Here is a 23186-nt window from a genome sequence, read left to right on the forward strand (position 1 = left end):
GAGAAGCATTGACTTTCTCTGTATTTAGAATATGTATAACAATTATACTGAAATTGTACTTCATAGGATTTTTTTCAAGCAAAAGTATGGAAGTTTCTGTATCCTCAATTCTCAAAGCAGAGTGTAAGTTTATGCAGTTGATTGAACTCCACTACTGCTTTGAACATCACCTCATTTCTGAAAATATATATATTATCAACTATCTGAACCCCACAGAGCATCAGCTTCCAACCTTTTCAATGCCTAAGCTGCACTGAGTGAAGAGGAATTATCTTGGACCATATATACATGTAGATTACTCCAAAATTAATGCCTCATTTATTTCCATGGAAATTGCAACAGATCCAAAGAGCAGACTAACACTGCTTGACTGAGTGTTTTATAGATGAGAATTTGCTATCTTTTCACAGAGTCACTATCATTACCTATTCATCTCTGTCAGCAATGAACAAGAGCATCTGTAACAGAAGAAGCAACTCACTGTTGTTGTCAATGGGTGCCAATTTTTCTGCATAGAAGAATTCAGCGATGTGCCTTTGCTTCATACACACTTGCATATCAGATATTCTGTGAGACTGCCCATCTGCTGCCATCTGTTGTCTGACAACAAATTGTGATAGAACATTGGTGGGAAGGTTCAGCCTCTACTGCCATACACCAATAGCCACCTCTGATGTTGTGGGCCAATGTCATAAAACAGGAGGTATTACTTTTGCTGCAGCTGTCATTAAAAATATAGTTAATGTATATAAAGTAACAGAACTTAATTTTTTGGACTTCTTTTTTCAGCAACCTTGAAGCCTATTCTCAAGTTTCTTTATCAAAATGAAAAAGCATGGCTGCATATTTTTTGATGTGCACAGGACTGTGTTTAAAAATGTATCGAAATCCATAATCTTGTTTGCCATAACCTGACCTAGCACTGCACTGTGCCCTTCCTGTGAGAGGGTTTAAGCCCTGATGGGGTCAACAGTGCATAAATGTTTCATTGGTGCTGAGGAGCAAAGCCTGGGCACTCATGAAGGCAGAGACAGAGCTGCTGCTATGATGTTGTGGGGCAGGGGGTGGCTGCAGCACAACCTGTTCCAGGTGCATGTGGCCCAACAGGCAAGGTTGGGCACACTTGTACAGTTTCAGTTCATGCAGATAATGTACTATTTTTTCTCCATATTATTCTGCAGTTTCTATTGCTGAGAATGAAAACTCTTAATTGTTTATATAATTTTATGGCTAAATACAGCAGTATCTGGTAGGTAGAAGCTTTTCCATAACATATAGAGTCAAGAGAGTTTTCTTTAAAAGGAAAAGGAAGTGCTATTACACATATATTGTTAGATATTCCATAGTGACATAATCACAATAGCTGAATGTGAGAAGACAATTGATATTCTTTTTCACTCTGCAGAAATTAAAAACGTCCTCCATAAAAACTAGCTATTTTTTAATCAGCTGCTACTCAGTCCTGATATGAAGGGAACTATCAAGAGATCTTCTGTAATCTAGAGTAATTTTTTTCTTGCATCTTTTTCTAGTACCCTCATTTAAAAAATGACTATTAGACCTTATTAAAACCTGTTCTTCTACTGGAAACACTAAAAAGACATAACTATTTTCAATGTGATTAAAAACTCAAAAAAAATAAAGCGCAGATGCTCATTCCTCCAAGATGGGTTATTATTATTACAGATGTCCTCAGGAGCATTTCAATGACAACAAAACACAGGATCAGGTGTTTGGCAGAAACCTAGTAGTATGTATATTTTCCAAATGTATTTATTTACTGAAAAATAGATATCATATCAAAACTGCAAATACTAATAATGTTCCTTTAAATACAAGGTTCCTATACCCACCTCAGACAAAATTAAATCGTATTTATTTGAACAGTTCTCTCAGGATGTGATGTCTATATTGTGCTATTCATGACACAATAATTAAGCACTTTTAGCCAGGATTAGTCATTTCACACTGTGAGTCTCACTTAATTTGCCTTAATTTCTATTTCTACACTTATGGTTGTAGTTCTATTGTAGTTCCATAAAGATTTAGCACTAGAACAGTTTGATTCATGTAGAAAAAAATCACTAAGGTAAACATGCATTTTCAGATGCAAGTCCCTGACTGTCCCTTACACTTGGATCAAATGTCTAACTATGCAGATGGTCTACATGTAAAGCTGCACTGTGTAGAACTGCAAAGAAGACACGAAGGAATACTTCCAATAACTTTAGTTAATCAACTGCCTTTTGTAAGGCAGCAGTGTAAAAATATTGAAGGCAGGAACAATAACATCTATGTGTTCCCAAGAAAGATAAGCAAGGGAGAATATGCTGCCCCTTTCCAAATTCTCTGAATCAGAGAACAGCTCACAGCTCCAGACCACAGCTGGGACACATAAGACACTTTACTATCAGGGCCAAATCCTACTGACACCTAAGTACTTGTATAGCTCTAAGCTGTTCTGCCTATCTAAGAAATCACGATCCTTGCCTAAAGACCAACACACTGCCACAAGTTACTTGGTCATTAGGATGGAGAGAATCAACCTTACCCTCATAAAGAAAAATCAAAGATGCAATATTAAATTTTCCTCTGTATTTAACCAAATTTTCATTGTCAGCTACAGAGTTTGGTATCTGACATGCCTGGCTTCTGCAAAAACTTCACTGTATCCAATGCAATTAACCTAATGCAAAATAAAGATCTAAAGAAACTATCAGCAACTTAATTGTTAAAAAAAAAAAATCCCACAATCCTCTAAGAAAACAATTTTTCTATGCAATCTGATAAAAAAAAATGTAAGCACTATTTATTGAGATATTTTTTCTCTATAGCAAATTTGGTCTTAAGTTTTGTTGTTCTGCTTTCTTGTGGACCAGGATGGAGGAGAACATCTTTGCTGCTAGTCCAGTCCTGTTGATGATTACCAGGTTTACATAAAAGTGTATGTATCTACAAACTCTCAAAGGTGCTTCCTTCTCTCAAACAGAAAATTACCACATAGCTGACAATTTTTCCCAAGACCCCCAAAGTCTAATTTAAGCATGCACAATCACAAACTAATTTTCATGTCTTCACATCACTTAACTATATATTACTTTAAGTGCTGATATTACTTTAATATTCACTGATGCCTTTATTTTCTAACAGTAAAGATGACAGCCATTCTTCACAGTGACAATAAAGAAAAAGTGTCATTACAAAGCACAGGTTTTCTTTTCAAATCAAGCCTCTGTTGTCTTCTTTACATATTATTGTCAATATGTCACTGCTTCTTATATGCTGCTTCTTTAACAGTTTCTGTGAGCAATTAGAACATATTGCTCAGTGGGAAATAAAGAACATACTGATCAGTGGGGCAAGTTTTAAAACTCGGAGAGACTGTGAACTATAAGGCTTCACGTATAAAATTTCCCTATGAGGAAGGAAATGCAATAGAAAATTAGAAAAGAATGGCATAGTCAACATAACAGCCCACTCAAAGTAATTTTGTAAATACACTGTCTTAAAACAAATAAACAGGAAAACAAAGAAAACCAGCATGAGTATGAAAGCTATCCCACAATTTAATAAAGGAACAAGAAAGCAGAGAACTGAACTCCATGCCCCTATGTGAAAGTCTATACAAGGTCCAAAAAAGTCTTACCACAGCCTACAACAAACAACAGCCCTCTTTACCAATTTCATTCTTTTTTTTTTTTTTTTTTTTTTTTTTTTAATCAGTAGAGTTAATTACCTAAGATTTTGTCATACCTACATTTCTGCCAGAAAATGCGAGTCAGACACAGAGATTCTTGGTATATTCTTATGTGTAAGGTCCCTAGGCTCCTAGATTAGCTGAACAAAAGAAACCAATGAAATCCTTTAAGGTGTATAAATTGTCTACAAGAGAGAAAAATCCTGTCATAAAAGCACTTCCCAAAAATAAGAAAGGCATGAAAACCTCTTAGATTTTCCCTTTCCTCTGAGCCTTCCTCTACCAGGAATTGGAAGGGAAATTCCCCTTCCATCAGCCTACCATGTTTTGAGTGGTTTAAAGCCTTAAGGACCACAACCATACACTAAGCCAAGCTTGAGCAAGAAGCCACTGGCATATTCTTCTCTGCTGACACAGCATCTAAGTAGTTCTGAATTAGCTGAGTGACCATTAAAATAAATTCACTAAGATATGGCAGGCAGCTTCCTTAAAAGACAGCAAGGTTGACATTAGCTACAAACAGATGACTTCTTTAGCCTTTGATACCAACTTGCAAGTGCAAGAAATTAGCTTCTGCGTTGAAGTACTGACTTCCATGGCACCATTCCATGAATCATTCTGCTTTCTCAAAAAAGCACACTGAATCCTTCTTTGTCAGAATAGTACATTTATCCCACTGTTTTATAACTTTATAATGTTATGAAAAAAATTCCCTATTAGCCTTCACGTATGCTTCATTGTTTCTGAATGTCCATAAAATTTAAGTGCATTTATTTATTTAGTTTTATTCGAATTAGAACCATTGCATTCCTTAATCTTTCAGGTTAAATTTATTTTCTCCATCCCCTCTTTTCTTCCCACCTACTTTCCTTATGACATTTTTTTCCTGATTGATTGCCAGAAACTATGACAAATGTTCTATCAAGAATGCTCAATCAGTACTGTCTGCTTTTGACAGTTGTTTTTACGCTCTATACTCTCTCTTCACTTACAGTTCATACCCAAAGTTGGTAATTCAATAATATTTTTAAAATACAACTGTGATACTTCAGATAGAAAGTATAAGAAATTCTTCATATCTAAGAGAAATCATATCAGAACAGTTGACTGAAGATCTCTGTCGTTTGAGAGCTGGCCTATAGAGTCGTGTAACAAGAGACAGTTTCAGGACATCTGATGCTGTACAAGACAAAGGATAGGCTAAGTTCCTTTAACATTCAGTAAGCCAAAGAGGATAAATACTGAATGACAATAAAAATTCATGTCTTGAGCCAAGCAGTCAGATGGTGATTAGGTCATGCTGACAGGGGAATGTAAGGAACATGTTCTTCCAGCTTGTGTTCTTTAGACAACTAGAAGGAGTTTTGGTTTCCACCTCAGCAGAGCAGAATCTTTTGTAAGGGCTATTTTAAGATTCTTTTTTAAGAGAAATTCAGTAACATTGTTAGAAAAAGAAAAAAAAAGCTTTTTATTAACATACTAGGCATTTTAATATTTTCAGCACCCTACTGGGCATCAAATAAGCTTTCCTGTCTCAAAGGTTTATTGACAACAAACAGCACATAAATCACAAGATAAAAGCTTTTTTAGAACAGTCTGAATGCTGTTATTTTTTTTTTAAAGTAAATTATAAGATCAAAGCAAATGATGGAGGTGGAGATTTACAGTCTTCCATCACGCCTCAAGCCTACTGAGGGATTTCAGTCTACCAGAAGAAACATTATTTATACAACAGGTATACAAGTGAGAAAATCTTATGAGCTTGGAATTATTTCAAGTTTCCTCTAGCTGTTTTCCTTCTGCTACCTGATCTCCTTTTAATATGTTTTTAGGAACATAAGATTTGATTCATTGCATCAAATTCATGTTTCACGTAATGCATGAGGTTTGACACAAGAACTAAGTATCCCAGAAGACTGAGGAAAAGACCACACCAAATCAACAATAGTTTTCCAGTCTTCTGCTTCAATATTCTTGTTTATTAGTTGAATAAAATGTCAAAATCCAATATAAACTTTGTCTGCATTCAATACTCCTTTTATTAGCATTGTTTTCAGTCTCCAAATATTTGTTCAAATTATCTCCAGATTTTGGTGTCAGTATGCATCTGAGCTTCTATATATTTATATTTATCATGGTTATATGTATTCCAGGATGTTTTCCCATATCACAGCTCATTTTAGATACACTTTTAATATATTTGTATTCTCAAATAAATTAATCTTAGTTCTATCAGTAGGAGAAGACCACAAAGTTTATCCAGTTCCCCTACAGCATATTTTGGCTTGTTAAATTTACATCATAAAATTACAGCCTACTTGTACATATAGCCTCAGAATTAAGTAATTATTGATCCTGTGGTTTCAAAACCTCTTATAAATCTTATGTAAGAAGAAACTAAAGAAAGCCCTTTTTTTAACACCTTCATGTATTGTCTGCTAACAAAGTGCAATCTGGAATATGTTACAGTTCTCAGCTGCACAATATACTTGCTGACTATTATGTCTTCACGTGCCAATTACTTTGGTTTTCTTTCCTACAGCATAAGCCTATAACATTCAATTATAGAAACAGGGTTATAGAAGAGACCTTTCAGCTCCACCCTAAAGCTTTCAGTTCCCAAAAGGAGCCAGGATGCAAGTGCAGCACTGAAGGATTTTCACGTACCTACCACCACGCCACTTGACAAGAAAAGAAATTTTCAGCCTTAGGGCAAGCAATAAAAGGACAAGTATTGCAGAACGTATCCTGTAAGAATCTGCATTTGGTACTGGATTCTAACTTTTCAGGTTTTACAGATTGTAAGAAAATTACTCAACTTCAGTTTTTTACTATTGTAAAGGCAATTTCCATTTTACAAAAGCTGATAAAGAAGAACTACTTTTTTAAGGAACAAGACAAAGTCCAAGACAAGGAAGAGAATCTTAATTTCTAAATGTCTATGCAAGGTATTAAGCAGTGTCCCACATGTAAGTGCACGGTGATAAAGTACATGGTGCCTTTTCTCCCAGTATATTTTACTTTCTGGATTTCTTTCACCTTCCTGAATTGCAACCAGACAACGGAATGGCATCAGAAGAGTTCTCATTCATGCTAATAATAAACTTACGACTGATTAAGCACAAAAAGTCAGTCAAAATACATATGACACGTACATATTCATGATATAGAGGTATCTGTGATATTCTGTTCATTTCATTTGGAAGCAGTACTAATACAGTCAAGTGTTTGAATTACATTCATCAATGTTTGTATTACCTCTATCATATTCCAAAATATGAGTTTTCATTACAAATTGGAAGCCAAACAAAAAACTCAAAAAAATACTAAGAATACATTCATTTCAGTAATATGTAAGTGACTAGTAAGTGATCAAGATCTTTGAAATGCCCATTATAATTTGTAATGCTTACATGACTCTAGATTACAGTAAAAAAAAAAATTACAGGGGGGTTGAAAGTAGATGATCTTTGAGGTCCTTTTCAACCCAGGCCATTCTACAATCCTTTGCAGCATGTCTATGCTTACCACTAACCAAATAAAGGAGAGAAGGAAAAAGTTACAGTATTATATTTATTTGCTGACTTTGTCAAATGTGGGTAAACTTCAACAAACTATAGCTATAATATTCAATACATTGAACGACTGCAATTACAGTCACTCCATATTCCTAGAAAAGCAGTTTAAGAAACAACACAAGTAGCAGAATATTCTCCCTGAAAAAGTCTAGCCATATTAACTTAGATTACTATCTTGTCAAGCCTGAATATTATTTAATTTTATAGGTGTATGACTGCAAAAGCCAAAGACAAACAGGTACATATCTTGCTTTTAATGCAACTGGGAATATGGAGTTGAGCATCTTATATTTAAGAGTTTTTCAAAGTACCTTAGTCAGAGACGAAATATATGAGACATCCAGGATAACACAGATAGTAATAGCACCCAGAGGGAAAATAATTATACACATTTGCTACTTAAATGGACAGATCTACAGCATGTACTAAAGTTGTCTTCTGTCCATAATATACCTGTTATTATTATTCACTACCTTTTTAGAAGATTTTTGAAGTTCATGTTCCTGTAGTTTCTACTTCTCTCCCAAATTACACCAATTCATCTTTTTAAAGATATTGCCACCCTCTAAGGCCACTTTCCCAACTTGCAAGTCATTTCTCATATTTTTCCTTGTTTTCCTGTAGTAAAGGAAGGTGGCTTTTAGTAAATCACAAATGTCACCTCACTAGTACTTACTGAGGTTTCAAACAATTTTGAATGTTACAAGGTTCAGAGACATATGTTGTTTTGTGTCTTTCATGGAGATAAAGGCATTAGTAAGATACTTTCTTTATATCTGAAGGGGAGATTCACACCCAAGAAGCTCTCACATTTTTTCCCTAACTGCACTAGTTTGTCTAATGAATGATCTCATCCATTATAAGCCTCACATTGCTCATGAGAACTTAAATCAAATTGCTTTGGATATGGGAAGCAGTCTCCAGATTTCTAAGGACATTTATTTAAATGAATGTGGAATAACCAAATGAATCACAATTCTAGATTCCAAAATACTACAAGATTAGTGTACACTCAATGAATATACAGATATTATAATTAAGAAATATCCAGGAAAGTTAGGCTAAGTAAGATTATTGCAACAGGAAGATAATAAATGGAAAATGCTTACCAATGTTGTAGGCTTGCAATATTCCCCATGAGGAGTGATCTCCAGGAAAAGATCCTTCCTCAGTGCCAGTCAGCACTTAAATGGGTCTAGGAGAGGTGGAGCCAGGCTCCACCCCTTCCGGCAGCACAGGTGAATTGCCTTCACCTGTGTTCCTGTGGCTGACTCATTGTTCACCTCAGGTGATCAATTAGAGGTCATGACTCAGCAGTTCCCATACAATTATTAACACAGACTTTTCAAACTCCTAAATATAGGCCTCTAACCTTACTACCAAAACTGGGGTCTCCTGAGAGGATACCTTAAAGACCTATAACTTTTTCAGAATCAATTAAATACATATATACACACATATTCATATTTAATGTATGAAAAATATGAGGTATGAGAGTAGAAGATAAAGGTGCTTTGAATAAAACTACTATTACGTTTAAAACATAGCATAAAATAATATTTAACTTCATTTGAACTAAACAATCATGTAAGTTACAATTCCTTATCACTTAAAAGCAGGTCTACACACAATGTCAAAAACAAAAATGTTCTCCCTCTTTCGATAAGGAACAGTTAATCACACATCACAGCACAAATACAGATAACAAAGAGCATCCATTTATAACAAAGGTTGATTTTGGACCCAAGATTGTTTTATCTGGCATATCAGCAGTACTACAGGAAATCATGCTCAATTTAGAATGCATGATGTTGCAAGATGCACAACATTATCAGATTTCCCATGCCGCATGCTGTTGCTCTGGGTAGCATCTTGAGACTGGTAACAAAATCCAGATGCAAATCTAGGACATTATTTTTTAGATTTTATTAAATTATATATACCTTCCTCTTTATGTTGTACAAATACTGTGTTTGCAGTAGTTTACTAGCAAAGACAAAAAAAAAATGTATTTTTGTCTGACTTAGAAGGTCACTAAACTTCTAAATCTTTCATTTATTACTTGCCCTTCTACTGTCTGACTTTATAATAACAATGCACTGAACTAATAACTGTAAGTGGATATTTTTCAAAAATCCCATACTGAACATGTAAGCATTTGCAAAATAAGAGCACTGAAAACATAGCAGGTTAAGTGTAGGACAGTATCTCTAACTATTTAAAGAGCATTTACTACTTCCAGCTTCACCCTCTTCTCCACACCACTGAGAATCCCCTAAATACAAATAACACCTTTCAAAAACATACACTCATCATGTTGCTGTTTTCTTTGTCAACTGATATATATATGGGGAGCTAGTCATTTGCATTCAGAAAGACTGCAAAAACATTATATTTGAAATATATGTATCTCTACAGAATATTTTCAATTAAGTTGAGTGATGAGTTAACCACAGAATCACCAAGATTGGAAAAGACCTCTAAGCCCATCTAGTCCAGCTGCCCACCTACTACCAAAATTTCCCCACTAATCCACGTCCTTTAGTACATCTAGTGTTTCTTGAACACTTCCAAGGACAGCAATTCAACCACCCGCCTGGGAAGTCTGTTCCAGCACCTGAAAGGAGAATAATTTTTTCCTAGAATCCAGCATAAATCTCTCTTGGTGCAACTTGAGGCCATTCCCTCAAGTACTTTTACTAGTTACACAGAAGAAGAGGCTGACCTCTACCTTGCCACAACCTCCTTTCAGGTAGTTGTAGTGAGCAGTAAGGTCTCCCCTGAGCCTCCTCTTCTCCAGACTAAACAATCCCAGTTCCCTCAGCTGTTGCTCATAAGCCTTGTGCTCCAGACCCCTTACCAGCTTAGTTGCCCTTCTCTAGACATACTCCAGGGCCTTGATGTCTTTCTTGTAGAGAGAAGCCCAAAACCAAACACAGTACTCAAGGCAGCCTCCCAGTGCTGCATACAGAGGGACAACCACCTCCCTGCTCCTGCTGGCTACGCTATTTCTGATACAAGCCAGAATACCATTGGCCTTCTTGGCTACCTGGGCATAATGCTGGCTTGTGTTTAGCTGAGCGTCTACCAACACCATAAGGTCCATTTCTTCCACATGGTCTTCCAGCCACTCTGCCCCAAGCCTGTAGTGTTGCTTGGAGTTGTTGTGGCTAAAATGCAGGATGCAGCACTTGGTCTTGTTGAACTTCATCCCTTTGGCCTCAGCGCAGTGATCCCACCTGTCCAGATCCCTCTGAAGGGGCTTCCTACCCCCAGGCAGATCAACACTTCTTCCTAGTGTGGTGTTGTCTGCAGACTTACTGAGGGTGCACTCAATCCCCTCATCCACGCCATCAATAAAGACATTTAACAGGACACTCCCCTAGTTCTGACCCCCAGGGAAAACCACTCATGACCAGTCACCAGCTGGATTTAGCTCCATTCACTACCACTCTCTGGGCCTGGACCTTCAGACAGTTCTTTACCCAATAAAGAGCATACCTGTCAGTGTCCAAGCCATGCACTGGTAGGAGATAAATAAACCATGTCTATAGTCTACAATGTTCTTAAAAATACTATTTAAATCAAAGCATGGCAGAGTAGCTACAATCTCCTCTCCTGTTTCTCCTTACAGTCAGTCAATCTATATCATCACAGCTAGACCACATTTAGCAGCCCATCTGTCTGCTTTGAACTACATGGTCTGTATCTTAGGCATATTCATAGTCTAAAATTCAAATTAAAGATAATTAATTCAGTTTGAAGTTTTAATGCAGCTTAGTAATAAATAGCAGTTCTAAACAGTAAGTGGCATCTTTGGCTGAGTAATGTACATTGTGATGAAATAAAAGTCCTCCAGTGTATGGTATGGCACACTGGGGACAAAAATTGAGTAAAAATTACAAGAAATATTTATAAAGAATTATATATCTGTTTGAAATTACCATTGGTCAAGTGTTTCATGAAATACACATATACTCATAAGTTGGATGTGTACGAGTGATTAACATTCATGAAGTAGATGAGTGGGATTCTAGAAATACCATCCGATGACATGCCAATCGATGCTTTGATCTTTACGGATTCAGAACAGCTGTTTCTTCCACCCAAAAGATAAAGTGAAGAGTTTTCAGCTCGGACACAGAAATTTAATTCCTAATGAAGTTTAGGATGAATCTGTTTTTTTAAAACTTCCCTTTTAATGTCATTTCAACAATAAGTTTACTTTAAAAGCTAACTGCCTTTGTTTACTGTTATGAACCACTATGAAGTTGAAATAACTGATGAAACAAAGTCTCATTTTAGCGTAAAAGAACACTTACTAAAAGCTCACTATTGGAACTCAGTCTCTAGTTTTCAACTATAGCTCACGCTGGAAACTTAGCTATTCATTCTGACAGCCCTGGGACCCTCCAGCTCCTCTTGTTCTTACAGTCAGCAGAAATAAACTGCTTATGCTTACATATGTTCAGAACAACATTAAGATCGAACAAAATGTTATTTCCTGGATTGTATGCTCCCCTTTTGAAGACTGGGAATTAAACTCTTGTCTCAAAGAAGTCAATGAGATTTTCTGCTGTAACTTCAAACAAACCTAGTTTTCACACAAAAATTAATGCACATTACGTGATATCAGGTATTTTAAATCAGATATTTAAACTAACAGCCTTAAATAAAAACCATGTAATCAGAAAATTATTTCTTTCGACTCTCTGTGGATATGGTCTAGCAAGGAATACATAAGTTCTGTTTCACTTCTAGAAAATAATTGTACAGGCACTGTCATACTCTAGACAAATGCCACATTTTTAAACTGAGTTCAATGAATAAAGGTCTGCTGTATTAGAATATAATGACTTCTTAACATGAAATTTAATAATTACTAAAATTTCTGAAACATTGAGCTGAGTAACTTCATCTCATTCTAGAAGGCCTTAATAATACTGACTCACTTTGAATTTTTTTTTTTTTTTTTACAGAAGTACTTGATCAATTAACAGATTCATTTATCAATGTATTTTCAATTAATTGGAAATATTATGCTCAAACCATGTGCTGAAAATCTTCTCCGTTTTCTAGAAACAGTTCTAGTTGTGGGCAAGAAGAGTCAAGAAAAATGCCCTTCAGACTCCTCAATCAAAGTCATGCACCTAAGCAGTGTAAATGGTTCTCCAGTCACATTTGACACTGGGGGAATGCCAAGTACTCATAGGCATGCATTACTTAGGCCCCTCAGCCTCCATTACACATAATATATAGTTCATACAACAATTACTGGGGAAAAAAACCTCAGTTTTCGTAACAGCAATATAAAAGAGACTAGTAACAACTGATAGAGAGGGCTAATAGTTTAAGTCCATATTTAACATATTACAGTAAGGATTGTTTTCACATGGCTTTTACCAACAGTTAGTCCAACAACTGCTGTTAATACTCAGATTTCCTAACTTATTCAAAGTAGAATTTTCTGTGCAATGATTTTTCATGTTCCTAGACATGAGACTTCTTAGAAAAATATTTACAACTAAAATGAAGGAAAAGTAAGACAATTAGAATTTCTTGTATGACAAATGCACAAATGGTTCATTTCACAACTGCACAGAACAAAAAAGAATCTCTACACTGGAGGTACAGTGGATTGGTTTTGAAGTGCATTTCCTCCAAATCTTCCCATCCTCCACAGAGATTCTCAAGAAAAGTATATAGATCGTATACAAACAATCTTCTATAGAACTGGAATTTCTGAATAGTCATAGCATCTAACAGATAAAGAGGAACACTTATTTCATACTGGATCTCTAATAACTGAGCCATAAGAAATTGGCTGCATCCTCTTCACCTGAATATTGCTTTTTGTCCTGTTATTTGAAGGAAACAGGTTCTGTAGATAACAACTAGTATTATAACTATTACAGATAAGCTTCCAGTATCAATATTGTTCAGCTCTATCACATCAATTTAAGGTTAATGATATCCCAAGCCAGGCATACACCTTGTCAAAACTTTTTTAAAAATGTCCTTCAATCTTCTCCCAGCATTAGCAATATGCTAACTTTAGTCTAAACTCAAAAAATAAAAATAAAAAAATAAAAATTATCATAATGCTTAATAAAATGGTTTACATATCCCCATATCTTCTTTGCTGGTTAGATTTTCACTGTCCAAGAAAAGGCAGGAACAGGTATACAAAGCAATACTTTCCTGTCATATGTGTGGCCCATCTTCGAGAAGTCAGGGTATGCTTAGTTAGTACTTCATCAGGAGTAGTATCTTAATTTTTGAATTTTATGAAACAGTACTGGCTGGTAGCCAACTAGTTGGAAAGCAGCTTTGCAGAGAAGGTCCTGGTGGACAAACTGAACATGACCCAGCCACGTGCCCTCACAATGAAAGATGTCAAGAATTCTGGCCAACGTTAGGAAGAGAGTTGCCAGAAGCATGAGGTAGGTGATCTCTGCTCAGCAGTGGTAAATGCACACATAATTGCTGTGTGCAAACACACAAATGCTGAGTACAAGGTATGGAAACTTTGGAGCCGGGCCAGCAAAGGGCCACAAAGATAATTGGAGCATGGAGCATTTGTTCTACAAGCTGACAGTAAGAAATCTGGAACTGCTTAGCTTTGAGAAATGTCTCTCTGATTCTAATCAATGCTCTTGTTTCTTCATAATAAAAAGTGTTGTTTCCTCATGAACATCTTACCTTCCAAATCATAAGGACATGAAACTCAAGAGGGGCTAGGATAGAAGTGAAAGGAGCAGTAACATTCCAGAATGAGAGCCTTTTTTTGTTTCACGGACCTCTCATGGTGTAGTATCATCTCAACTTCCTGATCATTCAGCAAGCACTGGGAAGTTTCAAGCTGTCCTGCTATACACCCACCCCTAATTCCTTTTCCATTTTTGATGCTTCAATCCCCACTTACTTTCTTCAACTTTATCTGTTACTCTCCAGTTTCACTTGGTTTCTCTATGATTTTATTTTCCCTAGTCCTTTCTCCAACTCCTTCCAAAACAGAGTTCTGACATTCAATTAGGAGAAATAATACAGACTACTGAGACACTGTGGTCATTCTCTGCATGTTACCCAGCATCCCACAAAGAAAGTGAGTGAGGGGTTTTTAAGCGCTCCCTTATTGGCATCTCTTTACAGACTCTCTGTCCATGAATTTGTCTAATTCCTTCTTGAAACTGTTGGCGTTTTCTATCAGTATACTCTTCTGTGGTAGTAAATTCCAGAAGTTCAATATTCTGTAAGATGCATTTTACCCTTTAATCATTTTTAAGCCAACCTCCACACAGTTGGCATCAGTGCTCCTAAATTCTGCACATGGTAGATAGTAGTTCACCTTCACTTTTGCCTTTGCGAACCTTAGTCAAATTAGAGAATGGTTTGGGCTACAAAGGACCTTTAAAGATGGTCTAGTTCCAGGTCCCTTACCATGGGCACTTCCACTAGAGCAGGCATGTCCAGCCCACAGCCTAACACAGCTCGCACTGTGGCCACCCCCTGACCCATGCCATCATGGTAGCAGCTTTGTCTCTGCCCCATCAAGTGGCCTGGCTTGGCCCCTCAGCACCAACTGAACAACAGGGCACTATAAGCCCCACTGAACTGAAACCAGGGCACAAGGAGAGCGCATTGTAGTACCAGCTCCAGTTAATGCAAATAAGTTTATGTATTTTGATACACTGGCTAAATACAGTCCTGTGAACACCACAAAATACGCAGCTGAGCCTTTCCATTTTAATAAAGAAATTTGAAAATAGGTTTCAAGATTGCTGAAAAAAAAAGTCATAATTTTGGTATACTTTTGATTCTATTTACAGTTCACATAAACACATTACCTGCACATTGTCAGATGGAAGGTATAGAGTTGCAATTAAAAAAATTGATCGTCTCTTTACCAGACTTATATAAGACCTCTTTTATATAGGAAAAAATGGAACCCACTGACATTCATCTATGCTTGCTGAATGTTTGCAGAGACCAAACATCAGATATGAGAACAATGAGGTGGTGGGTGGTGCGTTTTAGCAGTGACAACAGCAGTGGATCTCCTACACTGGTACATATTTTTACAAGCTCAGCATGAAGGCTCTTGTTCATCACTGGCAAAAATGCATAGGTAATGGTAATGATTATGTGAAGAGATAGTGTTTTGTAGCTAAGAATTTGCTCAATCGAGCAGTGTTATTGTGCTCTTTGTATCTGCTGTAACTTCCATGGAAATCAATAGGAGGCATTACTTTTGGAGTGACTAAGGTATCTGCATCCAAAGAGAATTCCACTTCACTCAGAGGAGCCCAGGCAATCAAAAAAGTTGGACACTCATGCACTAGAGGTTGCTCTAAGTTCCATACAAGCTTCCCTTGAACAGAGAAGTGGCATTCACAGCTTTCCTGGGCAACCTGTTCTGTCCCTTCCCTGCTATTTCCTCTCCAAACCCAAGGATCCTGATTTTTTGAGTCTCTCTTTTAATTTCACTGCTCCAAGCACTTAGTTATTTTAATCTCCCTTCTCAGTAACTTCCAAAACTCCGCTGTATCACTCTTGAGATGCAGAGATAAGAGCTACACACAGCACAGAAGATACGGAAGAACCCAAAGTTTTCACTAATTGAAAAACAATGTCTACCATCTTGTTCTCAGCATCCTTCCTCACGATGTCCACTGTTCTTCTGTGTGTAGATATATATATTATAAATATTTGCTTCTACCACATATAGAGCCAGCAACTCAGCAAACTTCAAGATAAATCTCCTGAGTTGCTGCTGACAGTTCTGACTTCAGCAGTGTGCAAGCCCTAATCAGATTACTGATTATCTAGAGGCACAAGTTTATACTGAAGCTTATCTGGAGGTATCTGCTAACTTGCCTCCGTGTACTTTCTTAGGGATCAGTAAACCCTTACATGGAAGTGCTGGTGCTCTTACGTTACACCACCTCTGAACCACTGAAGTTTTAAAAAGGAATGTTAGGACAGATAAGTACTTTAAACAGAAGCAAAGTACTATATAATCAACCACATGTGTGTTACTAACGTGAAGAACCAATACATTAGAACACAGCTGTATTCACTTATCCCTTCAGCTACTATCATCTAAGAAGGGCAGCAAGAAAAGAAAAAAAGAGAGTAATAATACTGACCAAAAGATAAGTCATGTCTTCCATGAATAAGCAAATAAGTCATAACTACTTCAGTTCCAATTTATTCTTCTAAGATACTTTACTTTTCCCAAGTGACTCTTGATTATTACTATTGTCTTTTTCATCTTTGTCTGTACCACAAAAGTTTTCATCAATTAAACTGAGCTTCAAAGTCCCTTTTAAATAACTCCTGCCAATGGAGCAAGTAGCCTCAGTGCATTTTCCCCTCTAGTTAACATGCTATAAGGCCAGTACATGTGTTTAACTTTTAATTTTGCTGGCAAATGACCACCTTGTTTTCTGTGTCAAAGCTGCAGCTGGGGGGGAAACTGAAGCTGCATGCATAATCAGTGATTATAGGATATGCATGTAAAAGCTTCCCAGCAACTCTGAGTTTAGAAAATATTTGTCATATTTACTAATAACCATAACAAAAGTAACAGGGGGAAGCTGATCCAACTTACACAGACCCTAAGCCCACACACAACCTTAGTACAATGGAATTAAGATAGAAAGCTGTGACCAGCTGGAGAAAGACACTATAGTCAAGATGTGCACATATTATAAATATAATTTTCAACAAAATGGGCAGAAGTTGGCAGATGTCCTTCCATGGTAAAGAATACCTTTTTGTGTGAGGTCCAATTCTTCTTTGAGAAGGGATGTTTAACAGAAATCTTTGTCCACTTACACTAACTAGTATCAAGAGCCGGTGAGACTATGCACTTTATATATGGGGATTCTTTTATTCATTCACAGAATCACAGAATCACAGAATTGTAGGGGTTGGAAGGGACCTCTAGAGATCATCGAGACCAACCCCCCTGCCAAAGCAGGTTCCCTACACCAGGTCGCACAGGTAGGCATCCAGGCGAGACTTGAATATCTCCAGAGAAGGAGACTCCACAACCTCCCTGGGCAGCCTGTTCCAGTGCTCCGTCACCCTCACCATGAAGAAGTTCTTACGCACATTCGTGCGAAACTTCCTGTGCTGCAGCTTATGTCCGTTTCCCCTCGTCCTGTCTCCACGTATTCTTAGTGTACTTTTGACACTCTACAATCATCTTTTTGTTGTCACTATAAGAAATACACACAAAATTCATACAATTAAACCAGATGTGCAACTGAAACACACCCAAATCACTGTTTCCGGAACTTGTGCATACACATGTTGAATTTGTTATTTGAAAACACCAGAAATAGAAAAGTTCTGTATGTTTAACACGTTACTTTGCATTCTTTAGCAAGCATGGATTCCTTGTTTCATAAAACTTTCTGGTTTCAGAGAATTCCAGACTATCCACATTCCCTAGTATTGCAGCCAGGTTTAGAAAATGCATGAAACAGTTATCACTGCAACCTAAGTACACAAGTCAATCTGAAAATAATGTGTCCTATTTATCTCTATGGAAACTACAACAGACACAAAGAGTACAATATCACTGCTTGACTGGGCAAATTCTTAGCTACAGAACAGTATCTCTCCACATGATCATCACCATTACCTATGCATTTTTGCCAGGGATGAACAAGAGCTTGTACAAATGCTTGCTGTGCTTGTACAAATCTGTACAAATCTGTACTAGCGAAGGTAATCCACTGTTGTCACTGCTGAATTGCACCACCACCTCACTGTGCTCACATCCACTGTGGATGTGCTCACCTCACTGTGCTCACATCCACAGACATGCAGTAAGTGTTGATGAATGTCAGTGGGTGCCATTTTTTTCTGCATGGAAGAATTCAATTACGTGCCTTTGCCTCATACCCACTTCCATGTCAGACACCATTCTATCTGACTGCCCCTCTGCTGCCATCTGTCTCATGGCAACAACATGTAATGGAATGTTGGTGGGAAGTTTCAGCCTCTACTACCATGAGACCAACATCCACCTCTGACACCATGAGCCAACATAACAAAATAGGAGACATGTTCAGAACAGCCTCGTATTTTATCATAAATATTTAGAAGCACAATAATTTGTATAAATAATGCCATTCAATTCATTCTTTCTCCCAGCCTGGAAGTACAATACCAAATGTACAAGAGTTCTTCATTCTCAGTGCACAATACACTCCAAGGAAGTTAATATAGATGCATTTCCCTATAATAGAACTATCCATATGTTTCTGTAGAACAGACTTACAGTCTGTTGTTCCAGAATGAACAGAGGAATCATATAGTTGTGTTCAGCGTCTTTCAGCAGAACACAGAGATTGTCCAAGTGAAAACTGCATCTACAATTCTAAGGGTTTATCTGAGGAGGTTGTATACGTGTAGAAAAGCAAAATAAATCCTTATTCAACTCTCACTGGAAGCATGCAGAAAACCAGTGCCTCTGAGTTATTTTTCTTGCACCTTTCACTGCCTACCCACAACTTTGCTCCACTTTCCTATAGCAGCATGAAAAAATACATTACATTTAAAACTGTTCTCTAAACTCTTCTGATGAAAAATTATTATTTCTAACTGACCTCAAACACTGCCCTACTCATCAGATAGGTGAAGAATTACAAGATATATCCATATGCTATAAAAATTGATAGTTATAAAAATAATGTTAAAAACAAACATTTTATTTAGTTTTGGTAATCTTTTTTATTGTATCTTAGATCCATTATGACAGAAGTAGAAACACATGTGGGTTGTGACTGAAGAAAGAGTTGTAATGGCATTTGGACAATTCACTCTGTAGGAATATTCATCATTCTTCCCGAGGTTTCACAAGAGCTCCCTGGCATAATACTTCTACAGCTGCTTTAGAGTTTAATGTTATTACAAGGTCTGATTCAAAGATAATGTCTGCTAGAGGAATCTGGCAGGGAGAACAGTCTAAGGCAAATCCATGCGATGCTATGGAACAACTAATAGAGACTGAACCTATCAAAAAGTTGAGGGCTGTAACTGCTATATCGTTTGGTTTTTGTTCAACAATCCTGAGACACCCTCCTTATTCCTCAGGACAAATATCACAATAATTCAAGTTACTGTGTCTGGAAATCCTATCACTTCCTAGCCAAAATAGATCCTAAAAATGAAAAAGAAGTAAGGTCTAATCTCTACTTTAACCATGGTACAGAAGCAGTCCAAAACTCATTATCAGTTTCTTCATTATCTTTCTTATCTATTCTTTTGGATTAAGAATATCAAAGCTGCATTAAAGCTGAAACTATGAGACAGCCAGCAACTACAGCAGCTGGTATAAGAGAATAATACATAGTCATCAGCAGGAGTGCACTTATTAACTAACTTTACGGCAAGCATCAAGGAAATCTCTTTCCTATTTCGATGATATGAATGGAGTCAGTATAAATTTTGCAAACAACTTAAGTCTGTATTTGACATCTGCAGGCAAGATGTTGGCTGTACTATTGTTAATATAGCCTGTGGTATAAGAGCTCTCAGGTACTATGGACACTGCTTTCATTCAGAAAGAAAAATATTCACTAGGTATGGGCTTATTAACTAATATAAAAATAGGGAAAGAACAGGAAATAATCAGGTATCCAGACTGATTTAGATTTGCCTGTCTTTGTGTCCTATTACCATTTCTGACCTACAAGTCTGGACTTCAGGAAAGACAAACAAAAAATCTTTACATTGGGAATTCATTACTGCCTTTTATTCCAAAGTGTGATAATCTCCAAAAACCGTCAGTCCAAGTAGCTGGATGAGAAATCAGAACATGTGTGGGTGAATACCTTCCTCCAGCCTGAACTAATTAATTATTTAAAAAATTATTATAAATTATATATTTATAAAAAATATTATAAATTATATATTATTTTAAAAATTATTTAAAAATAAAATTGTTTGCTGTATTATTTTAAAGGGAATTTATGGAACAGGTTAAAGATTCACTATTCTGATTTTAGTATTTCAAGCTTAGTAAGAAAGACTCCTGGGAAAAAAAAAAAAAAAAGGAAAAAAAAAGTTGTAAGATGAAAAATGAATACTAAGGATTTTTATATTAAAATACATCTTATGTTTTTACTTGTTGCTTAGAGAAAGTCACACATTCTTGTACAAGATCCACCCCTCCCATTTTTGCTGTGATTTATTCAAGTCAAAGTGTGTACACAAAAAGGAGATTTATGGCTCTAGTCAGACTGGACAATTCTACCTATTTCCAACACCTTATCCAGAATTTTAAATACTGTGTTTTCCTTTCTCACATTTTAAACCTAAAACTCATCTAAATACTCTGCTTTCACTTTCTCAAGCAATTATTAAATTAGATGGAATCAGGATGGACAAAAATTTGAAAGTAAAATGTTACAAATAACCACAACATATCTTTACCTGCAAAACTACTAGTAGCATATAGAATGAATGAATGTAAAAGGGCATAGATATAACATACCATACTGCAGTTTTAAATTAAATTCTGAAAACTCACTTTAATAACCTATGTCCACAGACAAACTAAAAAAACGTTGACCAACCAGCCATTGTGACATTCTGCTAATTTTATGTTATAATTCTATATTTGTGATGTTCACCCCTCATTTCCATTTGACTTCATGAGCAGCTAATCTACATCACCTGTTAAGAGTCAACTTACACTTGGGATTTTTGTGATGTGAAGGAACACCTGCACTTCCTGAGTTATCTCTGTTGCTCTCAGCAGCTGACACCACAGATCAGGTTACAGTACAATATATCAGTTCCTTATCCCCATCCCTAATATTGGTTATTCCTTTCTAAACTCTTGCTACTTTGTCTCTCTCACATCTTATGGAAAAGAGCATGCACCAAGGGTTAACTTTTCAAAGTAACATTATGTAGTGCTTTGGTAAGTTTGCCTGGGCCATAAGTTAGGTGTATCTTTAAGAAACACCATTAGAGGATGTGCATGTCTTTCTGGTTCCCATACTACTACTTTATGAGAAATTCTACATGAATAGTTAGCGTTCATACAAGGAGTAGAACAACACATGTAGCAGAAACAAAAACTTAAAATTAACTCCAGGTTTCTGACCACACTAAATCTTCTACTGACTTAAAAACGGAAGAAATAATAATAATAAAAAAAAAAAAAACAACCCACAGAATTACAGATTGTTCTCATGTTTGAGGTGCAAAATGTTCTTGAACTGTTCTGTTCTAAGAAACAACATGGGAATTCATTGTGATGTCTCAAATTCTGTTTTTCAAAGCATTGCAGCTCTGTTACATAATCTTCTCCACAGACATCTGACTGGTGCTAACAATTAGAGTAACACCATCCAGCATTACGGGTATTGCCAAATAACTGTAGCTGGAAAAACAAGAGTTGTTAAGTCTGAAGGTATAAATCAAGGGTCTGGTAATACTTTTGTACATCGTGTATCTCCTCTAGGACTTGATGAAGTCACATTTTTCAAACTTTTTGCACCGCAAAGGAATTCAGTGCCTTTTGCCTGGGCAACACAGTGAGTTCTACACTGTGCTAGCACCGCCTAGCAGCTGTGACAGATCTCAGAAAGAAATTCAGAAGACAGTAAACGTCTTTAAAATTTGGCAGGCCAGCACTTGAACTCATCTGTGATTATGTCCCATCATCACATTATTAACATGAAATTAGACGTGCTAGAGCTCCTCTCTGAAACACCAGAACTCAGTTATAAGAGTGCAGCAACAGTGCAGCATATGAAAGCCCAAGACGCCCACTTTCTCACTTAAGACGATCACATCCCTTCACTGTAGAGGTTTGGGAAAAAAAATTAAAAAAGCCAAATCAGTATTTTTCAGTCTTCCATGTTTGCCACTAATTCATCGACTAACCAAAGTGTAATTCTGGGAGGGATTTTCTCCCTGGGTTATTCTAGCACCCACAGAGATATACTTCATCAACGGTCATTTATCCTCATGCAGTAAGATTAGTATTAAGGAGCTTGAGACATTCTCCCCCCTCCTCCAAATAACAGTGCATCATATTTTTAAAGTTCAATATACCCTAAACTGACCAAAAATTCATAATGCCAAGCGTTCAGCCTACAGCACAGCATCACATACTACTCGAAGCCAGACTCTATTCCCATGACTATTTTACTGTACCCATCGTCTATCCTTACTGAAGTGCTTTTAGCAGGGCTAAAAACGTAAAGAACATCAAGGCAGGCACCAGAAGGGGCACTGAGAAATGAAGATGGTTTTTAAGGCTCTCCTATAAGCTCCTCTCGGCCCGACCACGTCCCAGCAAGCGGTGCCTGCCGATCCCCCAGACTGGGGGCTACCCGTCCCTCTCCCCGTTGTCACGGCCACCCCCCACCCCACTGCCCCGGAGCGAGGCACGGGCAGCTGTCACTGCGGGGCTCCCTCTCTCGTCACTCTCCCACCTCCCCGGTACCTCTTTGCGGCGGCGGCGGCGGCTGGCCCCGGCTGCAGAGAGCAGCCAGGAACAGAAGGAACAGCAAACTTTCCCATGCCATCGGTCCCGGACGGCCGAGCTGCCGGCCCATCCCGACAGGCGAGATGAACTACCGGAGAGCCGCGAACGGGCCCCGGTGCCCCAGACAAGGAGCAGGACACACCCCTGCCCCCTCCACCCCGCCCGCCGCTCTCCGCCCCACCGCCACGGGACGCGAAGCCAAAGGGACCGCCGAGCTTCGGGGGGAGCTGCGCAGTGCGGGGCAGCCGAGGGCCGCGCGCCGTGGGAGGCACGTGCCGTAACTGCGACCGCCGGTGCCCGGCTCTCACAGCCCACCCGGCCTCCTGGGAACATCAGGTTATCTAAAAGATAGAAAAACACCGGCTTTCTCGGAAGTCATTTTGAGAAC

The 23186-nt window shown here is 37.6% G+C and overlaps 1 protein-coding gene across 5 annotated transcripts in view; it reads right to left on the minus strand.

Moving 5' to 3' along the window:
• The window catches only part of LAMA2 (laminin subunit alpha 2), a 337231-nt gene extending 314285 nt beyond the window's left edge, over positions 1 to 22946 (minus strand). For all 5 annotated transcript variants that reach the window (XM_085217335.1, XM_085217334.1, XM_085217332.1 and 2 more), the window contains exon 1: positions 22757 to 22946. In XM_085217335.1, the coding sequence (XP_085073461.1) occupies positions 22757 to 22868 (112 nt within the window). In that variant the 5' untranslated portion in view covers positions 22869 to 22946. The remainder of the gene's footprint in view (positions 1 to 22756) is intronic.
• Between the last annotated feature and the right edge of the window lie 240 nt (positions 22947 to 23186).

Source organism: Meleagris gallopavo, chromosome 2 (assembly GCF_905368555.1).
Source record: "Meleagris gallopavo chromosome 2, MGAL_WU_HG_1.1, whole genome shotgun sequence".
Taxonomy (NCBI): domain Eukaryota; kingdom Metazoa; phylum Chordata; class Aves; order Galliformes; family Phasianidae; genus Meleagris; species Meleagris gallopavo.